Here is a 19,886-nt window from a genome sequence, read left to right as displayed (position 1 = left end):
TGTTTCCGTGTGTGTAAGAGAGAGAGAGAGTGTGTGTGTGTGTGCAGGGTTCAATGGGCAGTGCTCCACTGAGCCCCACCCTCCACCACCCACTAAGATGTAGTTATTGGTTGTTGGTGTGGTGGACTGGTGTGTAATAGAGCCAAATGTTTGGGGCGCGGCCTCCTCACCCACTCTGTCATTACGGCCCCGGCCACGCCATGTGAAACACGAATACCTCATCGCTATAAAATGTTAAGGAAAATGTAGGTTGCAATATATGTGGTGCTCACACACACACACACACACACACACACACATACAGAAGGAGGTGTTTACTTGAAGCCCAGCGCAAAAAGAAACAACATTCTGCTTTCAAGGCAGCAGCATAAGCTTGCTCCATGAATGAGGATGAATCATCCCACAGAGAAATTTTGGATCCAAAATAGCGAAAGTGCTACTTTGTTTCAGAGGTGGGCGGGGACAGAATAAGAGAATAAGACATTAAAGCTGGAGGCGGTGACAGACCACAGCAAAGCTCAATAGTTGGAGGTCACTGCTGAGTACAGCATGTAAGGAACAAAATGTGAGAACAAGGACAGAAGAGACTACTACACAACGACACACACACAGGGGGTCAAAGACAGAAACTTAGAAGAGAGTGTGTGAAGAAATCAGAGCCAAGCAGAGTTTGTCCCAAACGTAGATACATTTTGTCTGTCATTAATCTTTGGCTCTGTAGTGTGCACCGTGTGCATTTGTCTTCTATTTAGGTACATGTAGTTTGTGTCCAGATCAGAGTTACGGTTCACTCCAGGCTTCAGAATGCATGTCCGCCTGTGTCCACCTGTAGCTTAACATTTCAAATAGTCATCTCTTCTGCTTTTGATAACAGGACTACACAAAAAATCAATCCAATACAAACATCAACGCCATGTAGCATGAAATATGTATATTTTTAAATCTGAAAACAAGAGATGGAGAGAGAGACTTGTGACCTCATGTGGACGAGGGAGAGAGAAGCCTAATGTTCCTGCACAGTTCTGTGGTTTATCAGGAAGTGCATTAACTCTACTGCAGACGGGGGTGTCTGTTAACAATGATCCTCTCGTCTGCATCAAGGCACCATCTTGTCCTCTTCCCTCGTCCCTCCACAAGATCGTCTCTCAACCAACTGCAAAGAAAAAGACCTGTCTAAATGAAGCAATAGGGGTCATGATTTGTCCAGTATTTTATGTACAGCCCTCTATAATGCTAAAGTTATTTTTGCACATGTTTGGAGTGACATGAGAAATCATAAGCTATTGCGGTGGAGTGCTACATCAGGCAAGCAGTCAACATCATCAGTGTCATGAGTATGGAAGGCGGTCTTTCAATGTGGGGCCAGGACACATTCACAAACAGAGCTAAAAATTTGGCCAAATGCGTCCCAGACCACCTCTAAATATGTCCACACCTGTACTTAAAGGTGTTCACTTGTGATCACCCAGGATGCGTGTTAATACCAGGTATAAACAGAACCTTACTGACAGTAAATTAACCATAAAAACCTAATGGACTAGTCCATTCTAAAGGTCAAATTATTTCGTCATTATACAGCTCTGGAAAAAAAGAGACCACTCCAAATGTTCCCTAAATCAGCATCTCTAGCCAGCCCAATCCAGAACTGCACTAAACCTCCTGAATGTGATCAAGAGGAAGATGGACGGTCACGAGCCATCGAACAAAGCCGAGCTGCTCCAAGAGCGGCCTGACGTCACCCAACAGCACCGTGACAGACTGGTGGAGAACATGCAGTGATGCATGAACACTGTGATTAAAAACCAGGTTATTCCACCATAAACTTACTTGTGAACTCTTCCTGAGTTAAAACATTAGTATTCTGTTGTTTAAACATGAGCATGAACTTGTTTTATTTGCGTTATTCGACGTCTGAAAAACATCCTTTGGTTGTCATTTTCTGCAAATAGAAGACCTCAATGAGAATATTTGATTTGGAAGTAGAGAAAAATGTTGTTTACAATAAAACAAAAGTTTATTTTACACACAAACCAGAGACAAACATATTTTTGGTCTCAGAGCTGTATTATCATTTTATTTCCTCTGATGTTCCTTAAGCTGTTGTAGCAACATTCATATTTGTTCAAGCGTGTTTATAGCTGAGGAGCTCCTCAGTTTTCACTGTGCATTGAACTGTGGGGCAGTTCAAAATTTAAGTGGTTTCAGTTTGTGTGCAGGCATTTTCAGTATACTTAATATGTGTTGTTTTTCCAGTGTGTATACCACATGTAGCACTCTTAGAAAGTATGCAAATCAGACATGGCTGTGATTTAAGAAGCAACCTCAGAGGAGGCTGTTAATTAGTTTTCAATAAACACACAAAGTCTTCTCAGTGTGAGTGTGTTCTCACCTGTGTTAAGGGCTGTGAATATATCAACAGGGTATATTAGAACGTAGGTGTGAACAGGTCCTGCATGTGTGTGTGTGTGTGTGTGGTTAAGATTTAGGCCAGATCTGCTACTACTGGCAGGATAATTGTCACAGTGTGGCTCACACATTTGGCAGGAGGTTTGTGGCTAAATTTGAAAATCACCTCGTGGGTGTGGGTGTGTGTGTGTGTGTGTGTGTTTTGTATGTGTGTGTGCATGTGTGTTGTATGTCTCCAAATTCTGGAAAAGACAACTGCCCATGCAGGAGCAGCCAAAATGGGAATAATCCAGGCCACATGGGGAGAGGGAATTGTGTTTATATTAGGCATCAAATAAAGAGAGAGGCAACGAGAGACCTGAGGTATGATTAGAAGTAGAAGATGGAGGGAAAAAGTAAAGGGACTAAAAGCTGTATTTTCTAGTTTATACACACATATTAGTTAGAAAAAAAGGGGTGTGTTTGTGTGACTTTGTGTGAATAACAGCCAGCCGTGAATTGAGGCCAAACTAGTAAAAGACGGTTCTATTAACTCTCCCCATAATTGTAGCTGCTCTGACTTCTCCAAAACCCCCTCCTACCACCACAAACCCACATTCACACACACATACACACATTAGAAACCACAGAATAACCCGGCAGGTGATATCCACCCCCCATTCCCTCACTGTGTCCTCTAGCCAAGCTGGGTAGTGGCGATGGAGGACAAAGCCAGTGTTGTCGTTTTGAAGCTGGTAGTCGCTCGTAGGCCATTTGTCATGGAAAATCAGCCAGTGAATCACTCGCAGTTCCTCTGAGGGGATAGCGAGCGTAGTCAACTCGAAGGGATGTATAATTTGAGCCACATAAATCTTCCACATGCTCCCGGTAATCATGTTGAATCACATAGACGTACGACTATAAATACCAGACTGTGTAATTTGACAAAGTTGTAGTTTTCTGCAAACACCAGATTAAAGGAATACACCGACAACTGAGCTGCAACACACTGGCAGCTCTGAAAGGTACATGTGTTTATGTAAATAGATGAGCTACGGTTCAGTGTTGTAGTCGAAGGTAAGCATTTATAATCAGTCAAATATTTGGGATGGTAACGGAGCTACTCTTCTGTGTAAACCAGAGGCGTTGTTGCTGTGAGAAACGTTTAATTACTTTTGCTCTCACATACTGTAAATCAGAACATTTACAATCAGAAGGATTATTTGGCAGCATAATTACAAGACGCAGCTTTCCAAATTCCCTCTGTGGTTTAAGAATGGAATGAACGCTTTGCTTTTAACGCATTTTAACTGTGTACATTTATGTGTATGTGTGTGTGTTATTACAGTGAATGCAACAGCAACCGAGATTCAGTCCTGTCCTACACCAGTGTGCGGAGTAACAGCTCTTACCTTGGGAGTGATGAGATGGGATCAGGTAAAGAAAAGAGGAGAAATATATGACTATCCGTAAAGAGTGTTTCTTGTGCAAAGCTAAGAAGTCATCACATTATAATATCTGTCCTTTTATCTACAGCATCATGAAAAATGCAAAGCCTGCATACTCACTCCTTACCACAAGTGATCTTTTAATAAACACAGATCATTCTCAAATCTATGTTTATTAAATATCTCGGTTTAATGTGAAAAATGCCAATAGGCTGACGAGCTCTGTGGTTGCATGTGTGGTTAACCATCCAGACATCCAAAAACAATAAACCATTCAACTACAACAAATAGAAATCAATACATAAAGCATGAATAGCATTACAAAATGATATTACAAAAGCCAGACTGAAAACTATCAGACATGTAATGACATTATAAAGTTAAAGGACAAAAGAAGAAGAAGATGCGCATCTATCTTCACAGATTGGTCCATTTTATGAAAAGTGAAAAAGATCAAAACAATGAGGAGAAATCACATCTGTTGAGTGTTAAAAAGGAAAGCATTGTCTCCTTTTTTTTGTCTATATACTCTAATTGAAACAGTGACACATTGTTTTTTTACTTTAGCAGACTGGACTTTAAGTCAAACAATAAGTATGTCTGTTGGGTAAAAAGCGCGAGACAAAATACACAAACAAATCACAACAGGAAATCTGTCACTGTCTAAACCAATGACTGTATATACAGATATACGACATCTCTATGTACTTTCATTGTACAACATTGAAGCCAAAATACCCCCCGTGACGGGCACTGCCATCTCGCGCTGCTGACGTCTTTAGGAGCCAGAGAACAGACAACAGCATGAAGTGGAGTGAACATAAACAAAAGAAACGTTCATCTCATGCTTCCTGAATGTCAAACATTGTCAATAACTAATAGTTCCTTGCGTTAGAAATGATCAGTCGCCAAATTATGATCCCTCTGTAGTTTGTGATAATGTAAGTCATATGTCATGCATTCAAAAGCCAGAACACAGACATATTGTAGATACTTCTTGATTGTGACTGTGGTCAGATTTCATAACAACTGCAACCACAGTTTAGTGCTGTGAGCCAAATATGTGTCCACTGATGTTTAGCATTAAGCCTTAGACAGTCCACCATGAGGCACTCTATTGAAATTATTTATTAACCTCCGTCTCGTCTAATTTAATGCTTCAGAATCTACATTAAAATATATGAATGAAAACATGTTAATTAACTGTGGATGGTGAAATAAACATCCCAAAAACGTGGGATTTCTTATTAACTTTTTGGTTTTCTCGGCTGCTAGGAGACGAGCTGCCGTGCGACATGAGGATCCCCTCGGACAAACAGGACAAGCTGCACGGCTGCCTCGAGCACCTTTTCAACCAGGTCAGTTTCTGCCTGCAGTTTGGAGGAATTAGTACATTTATTTCCGGACCAAAGAAACCATTCCTGAAATCTTTCTTCTCGAACAAAACCTTTGAAGAAATGAGGAATAACAGAGAGATAACTTTGAACTCAGCCAAAACGTTTGAAAAATAGTGAAACCAGAAAACACACACATGTCAGAGTTTAACCCCCGCCGCCGCCGCCACCACCAGACCATTTGGACCAGATGATTGTGATAGTAATCAGTCAACATCTGGGCTGAGTTACCTCGTGGAGCTCTCTGTCCTCTGTTCAGTATCCTTGTTTCTCTCTCATCTTTCACTGACGTCCTTGCTTCCTCTACTCACACACCTCTTTCTCTCCTCTCACACACACACTCACACAGGCTCACACTGGTACCTCCATCCATCTTTTCTCCTCCTCTTACCTTTGGCTGCTTTAGTTCTTTCCACATGTAAACAGCAGCTAAGGGGGGCTGCAAACACAAGCCTTGTTGTTGTTAATGCTGAAAGACCCTGACCAGATGCTTAACCAGTAGTTAAGTGTGTGTGTGCATGTGTTTATGTTTGAAAAACACAGAGTGAAAGGAGGTGGTCGGAAGAAGATGTGTGGAGGAGGAAAGATGAAGCACTGAGAAAGCCTAATTGGTTAAATGGCAATCTGTGTGTGTGTGTGTGTCCTTGTATTTCTGCACACAGGTTGACTCCATTAACAGCCTGCTCAAAGGACCGGTCATGGTGAAGGCCTGTGAAGAGACCAAGCACTTTTACTCTGACCACAGCCAACCAGGTACATGTTTATTTCTGGGGAAGCTACGTTAAAAGCATACGAAATTGATTCATTGGTCAACAATATATTAATTACTGATATAAAGTATTCCATGAAACAATTTTTATTTGATCTAACTAGAGGCCTGCAATGGATATTACAGAATCATCTGCCATTAAAACATAATAGGAATGCCGTGCCAAAAGAATTTCAAAATAAAAGCATACATTAAAGATGATGAGATGGACTGATATTTATAATTTGCATCACTGATATTAAATCATCATTTAAATAAATGTCTGTTAAGTCTCTATCTATCACTGAATGAGGTAACACAATGGTGAATGAGCCTATGGCCCACTGATGAAAGCCTTTACATTCACAGTATTACAGACCGGGTGTCTGTAAAAAAATCCTAAGCGGCGCCCAGTTAGTGACGTGTTCTCCATCATCCAGCAGTGGTTGGTCTGCCAGAGAGGGTAGGCGGAGCTAAGCGGCTGCTTTTCCGGTCTCTGCTAGTGTTGCTAGTAAACAGTAATCTACTATGGCTGAACAAACAAAGAAAAGATGGATGACTACAGATACAACTTCAAAAATAAGTTAAAATCCAAAGAAAAAGAAACAAACTCGACGCTCAGATGAAGGCAAACAGTCTAAAAAGGAAAGCGACCGTCAGCCAGGAAAATCAAGAGTTACAACCGGAGCCAACCGTGGATGTCACACATGCAACACTGTCTGGATATCTGGGAAGTGTGCTCCCACTATTACAGTTTATTGACTTCACAAGGCAAAGCTACCCGAGAGAGAGCCTAGCTATAATACTTTTAATAGTTCAAACTACTTTGTAAGAAAGACTCAAGCTGAGAATGTATATGGGAAAAGAAATTAATACAAAAAGATCACATGCCAGCAAAAATGGCTCTTAATTGAGTTTATTGTAAAAAGAAAATATTCATGGTAAAGTTCAAGGAATGTCCAGAAGAGTCTAGGTGGCATTATGTGCACCACGTAAAATATAAAGTAGCATGCAGCATCTTCTCTGTAAACTAGCATCCTGCATCTTGTTCTAAATAAATAGCAATAATCAAAACTTATGATAAAGGCAGCATGATAAAAGCAAAGAAAAGGGGGGTGGGACTAGTTAAAAGGGGGTTAACTACTCCCCACTACTGTTTATTTCTGTGTGTGCATATGGTGCGTTTACTGTCTAAAAGGAGAGGGATTGTAACACTTACCACAACAGTTACAGAACAGTTACGCACACACGCTCATACAGTCCTGGGTTTTATCTGAACAGAGTTCCGCCAGACAGAAGATCTGACCCCTAGCTGTCGTTACATCATCCACAAGAACATCCAGGAGGACCCGTGGAACCTGCCCACCTCTATCAAAACCCTGGTTGACAGCCTGCAGAGATTCGTGGATGGTTAGTGAAACATACGTCACCTACACGTGATCCTCTCTGGTTGCAATCAGTCATCTCATCTTGTTTTTCTTCTGTCTCTGCAGATGGAAAGAACCAGCTTCTCCTGGCTCTGCTGAAGTGCACAGGTAGAGTAACATGACAGTGTTACATAGACACCAGTTAGTGTGACACCAGAGTGAGGTGGTGGCAACTGATGAAGCTTGATAAAACCCAGTTCTTATTTTCCATGAAATCACCAGATGGCTTTGCAACCACTCAGCAGAAATCAATCTCAAGCAGCAGGAAAAGCCTCATAACTGGAGTATTTTAAGTGATTCCAACAGTTTCGAGCTTTTTGCTAATGAGATCATCCGTCATATAAATGCAGCCGGTAATTCTTCAGGACGTCTGCAGAACCTTAAATTGTTACAACAACATTTATTTGAAATGTCCCTATACCAAGCATTTATTTAATCACTGCTTTATTATGATGGGATGAAGCAGATGTCTGTCTATATTTAGGTTCATGTTTGGTTAAATACTTCTTAAAAGTCCTCAGTATGGTTTTCATTACTCAGATCAGGATCAGATCCAGGCTGCGGCCGGTTGTTCTGTATGTTTGTACAGGAATGAGGGCTGGTGTCAAAACACATGATGCTCCAGTCACTTTGAAGTGAGCACAGTGGCAGATGGTGCTAGTTAATGGGAGATATCCTCTCAGGGGATACAAGCTAATGGAATAAAGTCTATGTTTTGGAGCGCCTCCAGTACATACACGTGTAAAGAGGATACAGTGGGAGGTTGAGCTGCCTTACACTCTTGAACTCCCTCCAGCTCTCTCTGACATCAACATTTCTCTTACACTCCAAAATATCAGATACGTATCTGCAGCTGCGGCGGGATGTGATCTTCTGCCAGGCAGCGACGGGCGCCTTGTGCACGCTGGCCGAGCAGCTGTTGGCTGCCATGCGGTCCCGTTTCAACAACGCCGGCGAGTACCAGGAAGACAGCAAGGAGACCAGCAGGAAGTGGCTGGAGCAGATATCGGCCATTGGCGTGCTGCTGCACTTCCAGTCCACGCTAGCACCACACCTGGTGAGGAGGGTTTCTGTTTTCATTTGACAAGAACAGGAACACATGGATGGGCTGTCCAATGCAGCAGTTTTCCATAATGTTGTTGTATTTTTTCAGACAATTTTTACCCCGCACACACTCGTAAAATCCGGTTAATATTTAACACATAATCTAAAGTACACCCTGTACTTCTCCACAGTACCACTAGGTGTACTAGTGCTTCCATTTGAGACACTGTCTTAATGCAGTGCCACTTTTTGGTGCAGTGTTAAACAAACAGGAAACGTAGTGGCTGTCCTGTCCTCAACTTGACCTGTGCTGTCCTCATGATGTGTTCAGGGTCTTGTAGTTTTTTTAACACTCCATGCAGCTGTCTTACAACGAGCAAAAGTATCTTCCCGGTGTGACCTCTGAGCGTTCTTTCTCTCCTCCTGCAGAAAGAGGAGCGGACCATGCTAGAAGACACCAAGGCAGCCCTGTTGGACCTGGACAAAGTCACTGTGTTCTTCAGGCAACTGGAGGACGAGTGTCTCGTCGCAAGTAAGAGACTCTATCAACAAAGCCTGACTCGGCCCATTCAAACCACACTGCTGCTAATGAGCAGCTGTATGGTTTCACCATCTCTGAATAATGTTCCATTATGTTCATGTATGGTAGCTATTGAGGGTGAAATTGACATTTTTGCCGTTGCAGATTTGATTTTCTTTTCAGTGAAGAGCGCCTGAATAGAGAGCTAAAACAACACTATAATGGCTCCATAAATCATCTTAAACAAGGGCAGAGCATGAAGTCTTTTAAAGTCCCCGTTGTCCTTGTATAACGGATAAGATGGTTCCTTCCTGACAGGCTGTGAGGGGCTTCATGTCAACTTTAGTGCTGCTCTGAGAAACATGAAATACTGACGAATACATGGAAGATAAGATATATGGTATAAATGATGGTGTATATGATATATGATGGTGGCAAACGGAATCAACATGCCCACTTGAGCTGATTTTTGATACCTTTTTGTCGGTGCAGCATCAGCAGTAATGCAGGCTTTATACCGGACCGTCGTGGTGAAGAGTGAGCTGAGCCTGAAGGTGAAGCTCTCAATTTACCAGTCGATCTGCGTTCCAACCCTCTCCTGTGGTCATGAGCTTTGGGTAGTGACTGAAAGAATGAGATCGCCGATACAAGCAGGCAAAATGAGTTTCCTCTGCAAGGTGTCGGGGCTCAGCCTTGGAGATAGGGTAAGGAGCTCAGACATCCGTAGAGAGCTCAGAGTAGAGCAGCTACTCCTTTCGCATCGAAAGGAGCCAGTTGAGGTGTTTTGGGTATGTGATTAGGATGCCTCCTGGGCGCCTCCCTTTGGAGGTTTTCCGGGCACGTCCTACTGGGAGGAGACCCTGGGGCAGCCCCAGAGCTCACTGAAGGGAATATCTATCTAGTCTGACCTGGGAATGCCTCAGATTCCCCCAGGAGGAGCTGTAAAATATTGCTAGGACGAGTGACGCCTGGGTCACCTTGCTTAGCCTGCAGCCACCGCGACCTGACAGCAGATAAGCAGAAGATGATGGATGGATGGATGGATTTTTATGATATGTAGTTACCATCATTTTATAATACACATCAAACATATTTTTCTATTTATTTCATAGACCATTAGTCAAGCATCAAACACCTCCTTTCCTTTTGATATTAGTTTCTTCCAAAAGTTGTGGGATAGGTTCACTGCAGCATGTACAGACACAGCAGCACCATGTTGCAGTTTTAGGCTTAAGCTTAAAGGTGTGGTAGGGTGTCAATTCATTTTTCAACTAATTGAAAATCAAATTCAACCAGTTACAAAATGAATTACATTTGAAAAGTGTAGCTATAACTTGCTTTGAACGATAATTGGCTGGTTCGATTTAGTAGCCAATATTGCTTAGCCTGCTGGCTGTAAGCGTATGACTTGTGATGGTGGAGTCTTGCAGAAGACGTATGGTAGGTGAAGTAATGCTTATGCAATGTGTTTGAAAATACAGCTAATACCATGTTGGCACGTCCCTCTCTTGTGGCTTTATCATCTATGTTTCCGAAAATTAATTAGCATATTGCATGTAGTGTACGTAGGACTAGTCCTGATATGACTTTAAAATTCAAATCACAAGATTTATTATCTTTAGAAGCTAGTATATAATTGGGTGTGTGCCATTTTCAGTAACCTTAAGAGCACTAATGAAAATCTTATGATACCCAGTATTTACACTAATATAATGTGAAGATTACTGATATAATGCAGTTCAAAATAATCCCCTGTCAGAAATTGAATATCAATGTCATATTGCATCGACTTGCATCATTCCAACCATCATTTTTATTTCGGGAAAAGGACCACCATGCACCATGCTGTGCTGTCTGAGTATGAAAAAGATGTAGTTGTTTGCATTGCGTCTGTCCTTCCAAACAGCTCAAGGTCGGAACATTTATTTCAGAGTAAGCAGCGCTCGGGATGCACACAGGTCGTTCATGGTGGGCATTGTGTACGTCTTGACATGACCGTGTATATAGAGTTTAAGACCCGGGCGTGTTTGTGCCTTTAATAACATCAGTATCTGTATTCAGTGAAGGTGCTGCAGGCTACCAAAAGCCTTAAAGCCAGCAGATACAAAGGATGACTGCATCCTGAATCACTTCTCTTTTCAGCAGCCTCAATATGGCCGGCAGAGATTGCTGCTCGAAGGAAAAGCACAACATGCACTTCCCATTTTAGGAGTCAAAGCTTTGGATGATGCAGGAATTTATCAGTTCACGCTCCGCAGCAAGAAGTGTTTAGTGCAACAAACATGCAAACCAATGCAACCCTGACACATCGAGACTTGGTCTTACATACTGTAATTATATTCATTAGGTATTAAAGGTAGAGATACAGCGTTCAGACCCTCCTGCTCTTTAATGGCAGATAAATAGTTTTTAACCAAACCACCTTGCTGAAGTTGCATTTTATGCTCAGACTGCTGCAGTGCAGGTAGATGCTTTGTGGCGGCAGCATCCATTGGGCAGTATTGATTTGCTAATAGCATCTTAACATGCTGGGGGCTATACTAGATAAGGTAAGGTAAGAGTGTTGTAAGCACCATAGAGCCCGAGGCCCCTGAGTTCAGCCTGAAGCGTCACAGCCAATTCCACAGGATTATGGCTTGATGGGTTCTCTGGAAAAGAGCTCTGACCCTAGAGGTCGCTCGGTAAAGGTCATCTTATCCATTTTCTGAGAACTGCTCCTGAGCCACACGACGACTTATAAATAATTACTCGTCATGTGTTGTTTATAGGATTGGAAAAAGTACTTCTCTGCATCTTAGTCACACAGTATGGACAAGTTTCTTAAAAACTAGTTTCTTCTTTAAAAGTAAGAAAGTTCTTTAAAATTGTTTTAGGTGCACAAAGACTAAAACGTCAGCCAGACCATGACATGAACATCTAAATGTCGTTGCCACACATGATGGAAACAGGACTTTTACAAATGTCAAAGATTTGTGTGGACTATTGTAATATTTTTCCGTTACTGCACACTTTGTGGCAGTGTTGCAGACACAGTGAGTTTCTTACATGACTGCAGTGAACAGTGAAAAATATACTAATGATTATAAACAATTGATGCTGCATTTTAATTCTGCAGCATTTAATGTTTGGATGGTTCCTGTTGAAATGCAAAAGGAATTAGTTACACATTTCAAAAGCAACCTTTTCCTAAGGGATTGCAGATTACTAGTCATTCTGGTCAAATGCAATCAGTCACGTGCTACTTTATTACTTCTTGTTTGAAACTGGGCAATAAAGCTAAAACATTGTTGCATTTACAGCACGGAATTGTGTTGTTGTCCAACTATACTCTCACCGGCCACTTCATTAGATACACCTGGAAAATCTAATGCAGTTAAGATAAGACTTTATTGATCACCCATTGGGGGAAATTTACTTGTTAAAACAGCTCAAAGTAAAGGACAGGGTGAAATGTGATGGATAAAAAAAGGCAAGACTAAAAGACAATAAAATGCAACAATAATAATAATTTAAATATATACACTATGTACACCTTTCAGTACAACAGCGCTGCCATGGATTCTGCTTTTATGAAGTTTTTGTTGACTTTTGTTAGTTAAGAGTCTGAAGTAAATTTGATGATTTTTATTACTGAGGCTGTAAGTAAAGGTGGTGCTGTCCTAAACTACATTATTTTGAGATGTCTCTCTAATTTTTTGTCCTCCCTAGTTACATACATGAGGGGGCCAGAGTATTAGAAACACCTCTAAATGTAATGCAGCTCAGTACAGCCCCACCACCAATTATGACCTTGATGCTGAAATGTCATTGAATTCACACCTCTATGACAGCTTAGAAAAAAGCCTGGACATTTCAGGCAACATAAAAGCAAATCTTATGGCTGAGCTGGTGTATTGGATTACATTAGCTTTTTCAGGTGTACCTAATGAAGTGGCCGGTGAGTGTATATGTCCATCAGCTTTGACGTGGTTGGCTGGTTGCTGGCATGGCAGACTCAGGTTGCCTAAAGCAACATGCATTGATTAGATTTGTAGATGGTTTGAATTTGAAGTGCAAGTTACTGATCCATTGAATGGTTTGTAAGTTCTCATACACTTAATAGGATGTCAATCAAATTTGTCCCAGTGGCTTTGCTGACCTTTTGTTGTCTGGAAATATACCAAAGAATGCCATTAGGGAACTTGTATAACAGGGCTTCTGGCTGTGGCATCTTTGTTGTTGTTCATAATACACATTAATAGTGACTGACAGCAAATAACAATAAGCAATAATAGCAATAAGTATCTTAAAGGTAACTTCATAGCCTCCTACCATCCTCACATCTTCATTTGTCAAGTGGATCAGACAGCCAGCAGTATTATAGTACAGTCTTGTTAATGTCTCCCCTCTATGTGTTCGTGTTTTACAGACACACCAGTGTGCTACCAGGTGGAGGGTAGTCGACAGGCCCTGAGGGTCACCCTGTACCTGGACAGCTGTCACTTCAGCGAGCTGCCCAGTCGACTAAAAAATGGAGGCAGCCTCAAGCTCCACACCATCCTCTTCACCAGAGGTAAGACGTGGCAGGCCGGGACAGGAGAACTGGTGACACTCAGAAACCTTGGATTCATGGGTGTAGCATTACAAGTCTTGTGGGGCTGTTTTTTGTTACAATACAACACCAAGAAATAACTAAAATATGTATAAAATGATGGTTTAAATTTGTCAGTATCTGATTTGAAATCACATTTACATGCACATCACACTGGTAGGGTCATTTGGGATCAGATTCTGAGGGTTTTATTGAACACAGAGGACATGAAAATCGCTAACATAAACTATAAATTGAATTGTATGCATTAAACATACTTTCAGCCTCTCAGTCTCTTATACAGACACGTCTGCTGATAGCTGTAAGTGCTCCTATTAAGTCATATTGACGCCTTTTATTGGCCATTTAAAACACCCCACCTTCACATTCTCCTCTGCTGCCATGCCTCTCTAGTCCTGCATCAGTCTCAGCTGGCCTGGTATGAATGAACAGCATTATGCATCATGCCCGTCTGCCAAATAGCCTTTAATTTTCCATAGACAAGTGCCAGTTGGAACACTAACCTAATAAGAGAGCTCATATTGCTCTCATTGAGTCAGGCTGGAACAAAGTGCTGCAACACCGCCTGAGAGACGAGCAGCAGAGTACATCTGTGGATGAACAGTGCCACCTTCTGAAAAATAGACCTCACTGCAGGCTAGGGGGGGGAGTATGATGCTGAAGTTATTTTTGTGTGTGTGTGGCCAAGTCTGTGAGCACCTTATGTCATCATATTGATTACAAAACATTTTCTATTTTTGAGGAAATATAAAGCAATCCTGAAGTTTTAAGGATATATTTAAGAGTCAAGTTAGGATTACGTTTAAGGATGGGGCTGGATTGGATAGATTTGGTGTCTGGAGTTAACATTAACGTTATCTTTATGTTAGTGTAGGGGAAAGTGACAACGTTTAATGAGGTGAGGTTTAAAGTTGGATGTGATCATTTAACTGTCTGCCCATGTGTGTTGATCCAACCGCCTCCTGTGTGTTTAATCCAGCTCTGGAGCGTCCAGAGGGAGTGTCCCAGCAGGACTGCGCAGACATGGAGGAGTTCCAGCAGCGCACCAATGCTGTCTCACTAGAGAAGGTCAAGGCCTACTACCGCAGACTCAGGTCCGCTATGCTACACTGCATCACAGCCCTCCAGCGGCTTACTCACTAGCACTCAGGATAGATTTCACCTTAAAGGGAGAGTTCACCCTGTGGTGTTGCATAAGCCAGCAGAAAGTACGCTGCGCTGGCTGTTTTACTTTTCCTTCCAACTATTTTCAAGGTTTAGAGTTTTTCAAGGGGTGACCTGTATCATTTATCTAAACCTGTCCCGAAAAAAAGTCGCACATTCACTAAAAGGATTATGTTCGATACATGAGGCTTCTTTAGTGATTTGTCCTTTAGATATGCTTTCTCACGCTTCTAATCACCATGTGTAGTTTTTTAGAAAGATAATGAAGATGTTATTTTTTATAACTTTTATACTACCTTCAAAACACAGTGCTTTGATTTGTTGTTAACATCAGTTTGAAAGAATGCACATGATCAGACTTTTAAAAATATAATACGTGAAAGATGATTAGAAATATCAAAAACATGAATATTTATTTACAAGTATATTTAAAGGAGCAATTTCCCCTGGAAAAAGCCACTGTCAGTCAAAGCTGGTGTTCTCTGTAATCAATAGAAGCGATAATATTTGAAATTGGCGCCATAGCTGTGGAGAAAGTTGTACAAACAGCTCGTGGTTCCACCCATTCTACATTCCTACACCCAGCGTGCATTGGGCCCCTTTCTCTGAAAGGAACGGCCCAGCGAGAGACGCTGGAGTGAAATACTACCGTTTTCGCTGCAGGCAACAGCTCAGAGCGGAACAGAATCTGAAATATGAAGAGGATATACCGGTGGATCGTCTAAAACAGCGGCTCTCAACTGGTCTAGCCTCAGGACCTATCAGCACCTCCTTAAGGATAAATTGCAACCTGAATTTCTGAAATTTTTCAACCACTCAAATTTATTTAATGAAAAATGGTGCAGTTTGGACCTGAGATGGAACAAAACACAACAGTATAATAGTCAAGCAAAATGACCCTTCCCTCTACAATTCATTCAATTAGCCGCCTTTTTTCAACAGAATAAACTCAAAACGTGCATAATTAATTCAACTACTGTCGGGCTCCTCAAATTTCAAGAATGTGTAATCCCAGCTACAATCAGTGGATACATGGAGTGTGAATAAACGACACTACTACTGCCCGCACGTAATAGGAAACCCATGTCCTTTAAAATAAAAGCATAGAATAGACTTATTGCCACAACTTTTTTCTTACTAGCACACATCCGCGACCCACTGAAAACTGCTTCGCGACCCACTTGGTCCCGACCAATCAGTTGAGAACCACGGGTCTAAAAAATCTTCAGGTCTGCAGTCTACATTTTAAACCTGACGATTCTGAACGAGACATGACATCAGAGGCGGGCGTTTGAGACTGAGGAAGTGTAGCTTAGCAAGCTCCCTGACCTCTGCCAGATGACGCGTTTTAGGCAGTCTTGGGGAGGTTTTCCAGGGCCTTTAAAGAACTGTTAACCTTTCGTGTAAGATGTAAGTGAATAAAGTTCAGATTTACGGAGCTTCCCTAATTGCACTTTTTATTGCCCTGTATCATATTCATGTTTTTTTAATAGCCCTTTGTTACCGTCATGACTTCTGATATGTGCACGCTCATTCCCATGACTCATGCCACATCAATAAATGATGGAATACAGTATGTGCTGTAGCAGATGCATATTCTATAAAGTGAAGTGCTCGAGATGACTCAGCCCTCACACAGCGTGAGTCACAGGAGAAAAATCTGTAGAATTCAAAACAAGATGGAGAGTTTTTCAAACTGAAATAGATATGTTCTTGTTCCAACAGGGCTTTCTATTTGGAGAAGTCCAATCTCCCCACAGACTCCAACACCACAGCAATGAAGATCGACCAGGTAAATATACAGTTACTCTGATATAATCCCATGTATTGCTTTTGCTTTGGACTTTTCAGCCTTTATGCTCTTTTTTTTCTCATAACTTATATCCTGTTCTTGTGACATAAGTCCATTTTTCCTATAATGTTGTAACTAAATATAAATGCAAGCACAGATACTGGGCCTTGAGGTTAGAGACCTTCGACCAAGCATTTCAAAAGTAAGATGAACTGGTGTCCTGTTCCTCCACTGGAAACCCCCCCACTAGCTCATCAAGACCCCCTATTAACTCCAACTAACCTCAGCATTTTATTTATTCTGTATTTAATCGTTTATTTACTCCAACTGCTTCTGTTTGAACCCCAATGATGATTAGATTAGAAAGAAAGATCTAGTGTCCCGCACTCACTGTAGCTGAAATAGTTTCAGTGATTAAAACTGAATAGAATATAAAGTAGTTTAAATATATAGAGCCTTATTCTTGGACTTCGATTGTCTTTCCATAGAAAGACTGCAAAGAGTTCACCCTCTTTGTGTTATATTTGCTTTACTCTATTTCTGCTGGTGCTCCATCTTAACAAGTCAGTGACTCTACAAATCAACATTATCCCTATTTTATATGTGGTATCTCCCATATTTAATTGTTATTTTCATGTTATATTGGACGGTTTTCCTCCTTATGTTGTTATCATATCGCTTGCTTTGAGAAAATTGCCAGAATTAAAGAAATCATATAAGAAACAAGCGACTTTTTCTTCCTCTTTTGCCACTCAATAGTCTTAATGACTTGGTAAGATGGCCCCTTTTGTGATACTGTGTTGCATCATCACATCAGAAGTGAATTTAACCACTCACCCTCTCCAAACTTCACTCTCTCCTCCTCACAGCTCCTGCGACCCCTCAACACACTGGACGACCTCTGTCGACTGATGCAGTCCTACGTGAACGTGCGCCCGAGCGCCCAGGGTCACCCGTCAGGTGTCAGCGTGCTGTGCGTGTCCTCCGATCTGTGTAACCGCCTGGGAGCCTGCCACATCACCATGTGTGCTACAGGCATGCAGAGGTCAGCCTGGCAGCGAGCCAACTACATTAAACTACTTGTGTTGTGTCACCAGACTGTCAGCTTGAATAAAGATTAACACAGTGCAGACAGAGAGGATGACATGCTCCACTGGTCCTTAAAAAAGTGCTGTCTTGCTTCATTGTCTGAATTAATTTCTACCTTGAGGTGTCCAGTAGGTGCACATGTAGACTGTTCCATTGGTGTGCTGACCCTCTGCCTTTTGGTGTTTGCAGATGTACCCTGAGTGTGACACTGGAGCAGGCCATGATCTTAGCCAGGAATCACGGTCTCATGCCGCGCTGCATCATGCAGACCATGGATATAATGCGCAAACAGGTAAAGCTCAGTTGATCTCAAACTGAGGTCCAGGAGAGATCCTTCAGGGTGACGCATTACATCCCCACTAAACCATTGTAACTTTGCACTACTTACTTTACTAGATTTAGACTAAGCTAATTTTTTAAGTCCTTCATAAAGCTATTTGCAAATCAGACACATTATAGACATGTTAAAATCACATCAATTAGACCTGAACAACAATGATCCGAAATCATGTAGAGCAGCTATCATTACTTATCATCCGTCTGTCCAGACTCACCTTTAAGTTGCATGGTACCAAGATAAAATACAGCAGAATAGCAATACATTTAAGGTGCATATCAATGTCTCTATACTAACAACTCTTATTCTAAACTCTAATGACTATTGTAAAAGACGAATGAGTATATAGCACTTTAAATCTCTCAGGTCCTATAGTCCATGTATTTCCCCAGACTCCCAATGGCTTGTTTAATTATTAAGTTATTCCCAAAATCAACTGCAATATTGTTAGTATATTTTTATTTTATTTTATTGGACACTCTTATGACAAATGAATAATGCTGACTGTGAATTTCAAAACATGTTTTCTCTTCTACCAGGGGGCAAGAGTCGAGCTCTCAAAAAAAAATCTAAAGGTAATGGACGAGATGCCTCCATCATTCCCAAGGTAGAGTATTAAACCATTTCCAGACACCTCTTCCTACACCATCATTATTCCTTTAAAACATTTACAGTCTCAGGAGGCAGATTCCCCTCATTTAAACCTTCTCTCTTTCAACAGGCTCTTCAAGCTGTGTTTGCCGCCCTCAGACGGAGACCTCTAAGAAAACCGTCACATCAGAGGTTTCGTCCGAGAAATGTTAAAAAGGACGACATGATGAGAAGTGACAGCAACAAAAGACTGCTTTCCTTGATACTGCCGATGGAAACACCCTTGCCCCACTGTCCTACTGCCCCAGATAAACACAGGGATCATTCCACCATGGATGCCACTAGAGTCTTCAGCGTGATGTACAAGCTAAACAAGACTTTACAACAAATGTTAGTTACCACAGACCAACAGTGAGACCGATGAAGCTCTAGACTAGTTGTGAACTGTTATACTGGGATACCTCCCAGATAGAAGTATTATTGCTTTGGCTGTCTATCTACACAAAGCTGACATGAATGACTTGAAAATGGTGCAAAATATTCAAAACATAACTGAAAGAGAAACGCCAGTTAAGGCCTCAGAAAGAAGACATCCACAGTGACTATGCTCTTATCATTAACTGGATTAACCAAACTACCTGTAGCTGACTGTCATCCTAAATGCAAATGTTACCCATTTTGCCTTGGACTGCAACTCCAGGGAGCTGCCTCTTTCTCTGTTTGGGCTGCAGGAGTTCCCCAGGGCTCAATGCTTGGACCCCAAGTGAAGTAGTTAGCTTGCTGATTAGATTTAAAAAGTCTGACAGAATAGACAGAGAGATGGAAGTAGGGATTGAGGGATAGATGAAAAGACATGATTGGAGCGGGGGGCTGCCTTTTCTTAAGCCCGTTGCATGTGGTTTCTGTGCAATTACTGTAGGTTTAGTGTGAGTACTGTATTACTGCACTATATGAAGGATAGTTATTTATTGTGTCTGGAAGGAGCGTTTTCATCCCTCACTTATGCTATATCAGGTATTAAAGAATCTAAAAGCATTCCAGCCTAAGTATTGAACAGTATTTAAAGGACCAATGGCATGCCGTTTTTTTAGACGTAACTGCTTGTGTATTTTATTTATATGTATGGACTCTTATCATGTCAGGAAGTGTTACATTGATCTTCAGGTAGAGCAAGAGAGGAACGGAAGCTAGCTAATCAGAATCTAGGCAAAGGTAGCTAAAGCAAAGCTTACGAGGCTGCATGTCAATCAGCAGCCAGTTACAGGACGGGATATTGAACCATTGTTAAATTATTAATATATATTAATTCAAATGTACTAGTTGAAGGATTTCCTTCTGTTAACTAAGACATTGTTT

The 19,886-nt window shown here is 41.5% G+C and overlaps 1 protein-coding gene across 1 annotated transcript in view; it reads left to right on the top strand.

The window, feature by feature from the left end:
• The window catches only part of prex1 (phosphatidylinositol-3,4,5-trisphosphate-dependent Rac exchange factor 1), a 103,888-nt gene extending 85,093 nt beyond the window's left edge, over positions 1 to 18,795 (top strand). Inside the window, exons 27-40 of the mRNA XM_069659859.1 lie at positions 3,734 to 3,822; positions 5,109 to 5,191; positions 5,890 to 5,980; positions 7,257 to 7,385; positions 7,469 to 7,510; positions 8,242 to 8,459; positions 8,876 to 8,978; positions 13,375 to 13,518; positions 14,537 to 14,651; positions 16,447 to 16,513; positions 17,383 to 17,558; positions 17,792 to 17,894; positions 18,479 to 18,546; positions 18,661 to 18,795. Of these exons, the coding sequence (XP_069515960.1) occupies positions 3,734 to 3,822; positions 5,109 to 5,191; positions 5,890 to 5,980; positions 7,257 to 7,385; positions 7,469 to 7,510; positions 8,242 to 8,459; positions 8,876 to 8,978; positions 13,375 to 13,518; positions 14,537 to 14,651; positions 16,447 to 16,513; positions 17,383 to 17,558; positions 17,792 to 17,894; positions 18,479 to 18,546; positions 18,661 to 18,703 (1,471 nt within the window). The 3' untranslated portion in view covers positions 18,704 to 18,795. The remainder of the gene's footprint in view (positions 1 to 3,733; positions 3,823 to 5,108; positions 5,192 to 5,889; positions 5,981 to 7,256; positions 7,386 to 7,468; positions 7,511 to 8,241; positions 8,460 to 8,875; positions 8,979 to 13,374; positions 13,519 to 14,536; positions 14,652 to 16,446; positions 16,514 to 17,382; positions 17,559 to 17,791; positions 17,895 to 18,478; positions 18,547 to 18,660) is intronic.
• Positions 18,796 to 19,886: the final 1,091 nt, after the last annotated feature.

This window comes from Semicossyphus pulcher, unplaced genomic scaffold (assembly GCF_022749685.1).
Source record: "Semicossyphus pulcher isolate SPU_LCO1_2020_fin unplaced genomic scaffold, fSemPul1.0.p SCAF_13, whole genome shotgun sequence".
Taxonomy (NCBI): Eukaryota; Metazoa; Chordata; class Actinopteri; order Labriformes; family Labridae; genus Semicossyphus; species Semicossyphus pulcher.
Note: the sequence above shows the minus strand (reverse complement) of the source record. Positions and strands in the feature narration are given on the sequence as shown.